This window comes from Aphanomyces astaci, assembly GCF_000520075.1.
Source record: "Aphanomyces astaci strain APO3 unplaced genomic scaffold supercont1.10, whole genome shotgun sequence".
Lineage (NCBI taxonomy): Eukaryota > Oomycota > Saprolegniomycetes > Saprolegniales > Verrucalvaceae > Aphanomyces > Aphanomyces astaci.
In genome coordinates, this window is record NW_009798273.1 from 963,872 (window position 1) to 967,912 (window position 4,041).

General features: G+C 54.3%; 1 protein-coding gene across 1 annotated transcript; it reads left to right on the forward strand.

Annotated features, from left to right (window-relative positions):
* Window positions 1–373: 373 nt before the first annotated feature.
* Window positions 374–3,223, forward strand: H257_05519 (hypothetical protein; the record flags this gene model as incomplete). Its single annotated transcript, XM_009830426.1, has 6 exons — window positions 374–378; window positions 1,410–1,581; window positions 1,638–1,712; window positions 1,768–1,954; window positions 2,273–3,090; window positions 3,140–3,223. The coding sequence occupies 6 exons, from the start codon at window positions 374–376 to the stop codon at window positions 3,221–3,223; spliced, it is 1,341 nt and encodes a 446-aa protein (XP_009828728.1).
* Window positions 3,224–4,041: the final 818 nt, after the last annotated feature.

The window sequence follows — 4,041 nt, forward strand, 5'->3', positions numbered from 1 at the left end:
TTCCACAATAAATACTAGTACATGCAATAAATACTTGTACATGTCGTTTACAATTTTTAATAAAAAAAGTTCGACGCGCCCGGGACTCACTCAAGACACAACGTGTTTTACCACTGCGCTATCGCGTCAAACGCTTATCTTTGTAAGAGGCGCATCGTACCAATCAATTTAAAATACCTCGATGTTTGAAACTGCAGAAAATCCAGAGTCTCGAATATGGTTGGCCACAATATTGAACGAATTTCGAAGCTTCTCAGCCAATCATACCGTGTGTTTCCGAATAATCGAAGTAGTAAGTGCCCCTTAAATTCCGTCGCCGACTGTAATTTGAATTCAGGCAGTTTAGTACAAACTGCTATTAATACTTCACAACATGCCGTGTAGCTACTAGCACAATGAGATTGTTGCATTCTACGTTTATCCATACTTGGGAAAGGGGACATCGATTAAGCATTTTGTCTAAGAGAGAAGTTGGTCGTGCTGCTGCTGCGAGGTGTCATAGATGAAGTTGTAAACCATGGTCTGTATGTAGATTTCAAGGGAAGTTGGAAGCAGATGTGCAACTACACCTCAGCTATGCTGTCATTCTGCTGCCTCCACAGTATGTAAAGCTCGCTCGTAGATTTGTGAATTTAAATTAATACAATCGTGTACAGTACTAGTACTTACCGAACGGAGAAATGTCGCATTTGTACTTACCCAACGGATTAACTCCATACTTGGGTGATATGTTTCATCATATCTGATTTTGGGTCGTAGCGCATTTGACCGAAGCGGCGTAATTCATTGATTGTGTTCGACTATTCCTTGGTTTCGAAGTTGGCCATCAGCGTATTCCACATTTCGGCTGGTGCATGATCCCCTGGATCCAGTTCGAACACCTCGTTCGACAGGCACATTTGAAGGTAGGATTTCGCGACGTTGACTCGATCTTCGTAGAAAAATGTTTCCACCTCCGATGCGACGTAGCTTGGTGGGGTCTCCTGTCCGTGATAATTCCCTGGATGTACTGCAGTTGACAGATATTCTTGAACTTCATCTTGAACGCCGAGAATGCTTGCCACTGACCTTCACTTTCTTAAGAGCATCTCCACTCGTCAGACTTAAAGGTGTGATATATACGGATAACCCTTAGATAGGACCAATTTTGGACTTATACTCCCACCCTTTGGTTTTATCGGGGTCTCAATAAGTCCAAACATAAGTTCAGCCCCGAAAATACCTATCATAGGGCTTTTTCGTCAAGATATCACCCTCCAGACCTATGCTATCCGGAAGAGTTATACAGTCTAAAATAATATACAAAAGTTCTGCTTAACATAGTCAAATACAGTACAGCATGCAATCTTTATAATAATTCCCATTCAATTTACACTGATGGCCAACGAAGGCATACCTTGATGGTGGAGAGCGCCCGCGCATCGTTCGTACGGCGAGGCGCTGCTCAACTGCGGCGGCGCGTTTTCCGCCGTCCCCGACATCACGTTATTCGTGGCGGGTGTGAGCATTCAACACATGCTGCTGCATGCCGCGTTCACGCCCGTCATGAGTGCCACGGAAATCCCCATGCTCATGGTCGGGGTTGGCTCGTCAGTCGTGGCGCTGTTCGTGCAATTGGGCGGGGCATCTACACCAAGGCCGCCGACGTCGGCAAGGTCGAGCAGGGCATCCCCAAAGACGACCCGCGCAATCCGTCGGTGATTGCCGACTTGGTTGGGGACATGGTCGTCGACTGCGTCGGGAGCAGCGCTGACGTGTTTGTTTGAGAGCGTCGCGGCCGAGATCATCGGCGCCATTTCCCTCGACAAGGAAGGCGCGATCGAGTCCCCCGTGTCGTTTGTGTCCTCCATCGGCATCTTGTGCGTGACCGAGCCCGGACCAACCGAGTCGGACCCGATGACCACGCTCCAAAGCAGGTACTCGATCACTTTCTTGTTGGCGCTGGCGGGGTTAGGTGTGAGCGTGTGCAGAGGAAGACGCAGGAGATGTTAAAATCAAGGATGAATTGATAGCGTTAAGACTACTACGCTATCACTAAACTACGTGCAACCAACCATTGATGTATCGTCGGGGGAACACCTTGGTTGCGCAAGAGGACATGTTGGTCTGCGAAGTGACACCTTGGACTGAAGAGGTGTCGACTAGTCATCCGGTTATTTACCGGATTATGGGCACGGTTACACCCTCCCCTACTTAAGACAGAACGTACCATCATCACGTGGTCAGAAATGAGAGGGAACTGTGACGTGACAGTTGAGATTGGAGATGGCAGACGAAGGCAAGAAGCGCAAGGTGAGCGAAATCGCCGAGGATGCCGACGACAGCGTGGAAGAGGCCAAAGCGCCGGCGCAGCAAGTGGAGGTAGTGGACCTCACAGCCGAGTCGGATGACGACGGCGGAGTGGCGCCACGCGGCCGAAATGGCGCAGTGCAAGGCCGACTGGGAGGTCAAGGCAACCGTGAAGTGCGAACGGCTTGGACAGCTGGAGCAGCAAGCGGCTGCCGACTTGGTGAAGAGCGCCATGCAAGCAGTGTGCAAAAGCTGCTGAAGCAGCACTTGGCACGGGAGGAGGCCGCCAAGAAGGCAAAAGCGGCCGAAGAGTTGAAGGCGAAGGCAAGGCGCGCCGAAGAGGCCAAAGCGATCGCAGCGGCTGCGGCGAAGGCGGCTGACGAAGCAGCCAAGGAGGCTGCGGAAGCAGCGAGTACGGGAGCCAGCGGAGGTGTGACTGGGACATCATCAGGTAATGGAGGACATCCCAACGCTGCAGACTTCGGGGGAAAGGAAGGAAAGCCAAGCGGCAAGGAAGCCGCCGTAAAGACGGAGACCAAAGTGGAAGCTGAGCTTAGTGGGCCGGAGCGGACCGGCCTCGCCCGAGACGAAGTGTTCGAGCGAGAGTTGGGGTTCCACTGGGATTGCTCTCGAATCTTCAGGCCTGCCGGTTGGGGTGGCGTGGACTTGGGGTATGTGCGCGACGTTACGCGCCGTTTGACGGTGGTGGGCGAGTTCGACGAGAATCGCGAGGATTGGGGATACCAGAAGGCCAATGCTGCCGGCGTGGAACGATACCTGCGCTTTTGCAAGCGCCCAATCGTTTGAGTTGCGGGTGTTGTGGATGTTATTGGCCATGGAATGCATGCAGCTTGCGAGGGTGAGTTTTCACCGGTTCGATGAGTTCATGGGCGCCATGCGCGAGTTGCATGAACGGGAGCGCCTGGAGCGCTGAACTGTGGACGTGGGTCGGATCGAGCTTTGCAATGATGAAACATTACTACAGTACCTTGTAGCGTTTGTGTGGACGCTTTCGGACAAGGCAGTGGGCGGCATGGGCAGTTGCCGCTGACAGCGGGGCGGTTGGCCAACTCGCTGTCTAATTTCGCCGGGGTGCGGCGACAGAAGCATGGGCGATTGGACCCACAGTCTGTCGCACGAATCGCCGCCCGCGTAAATATGCGGCGCGGACCTGAGGTAAGTGTTGTTTGACATAATCCTCTGAATGCCAAGTTGTAGTTGGCCCGACTCGCACAGCGAACTGTCGACCCGTCGCTCTCCATCGCGATCCCACGATCGCGCTCGCGTGGGCGATCGGCGGTGCCAAGGCGCTCACCCCCTCGGGGGCAAGCGACGATGTCGGCGGCGGCGCAAGTGCAAGGGGCGCTGTTGACGCCAAGCGGGTTTTCGGTACTCCCTGCGAGCGCCTGGTCGAGCGTATGGGCTTCGCCGACGGCGAGTTCGTCGAAGTGGGAGCGCAAAGATGCGAGCAACGGCGGCGCAGGTTGCAACACGATTGTCGGCGGCGCGGCCGATGAATCCGTTCGCGGGGTACAATCCGCCGTTGGGACCTTAACGGGACGGTCAGTTGACAGCGGCGGAGCGGCAAGCAGCCGCAGATTATCGGGCGGAGGCGCGGGCGATTGCGGCGCCGCAACATGTGGTGGTGCCGATGTCGAGGGCGGCGACGGCTAGGGTGTCGGGGGAGGAGAAGAAGTCGGTGGCGGCGGAAACGGAAGAGCCGCCGTGGGATCCAGAGAATCGTTTGCCGTC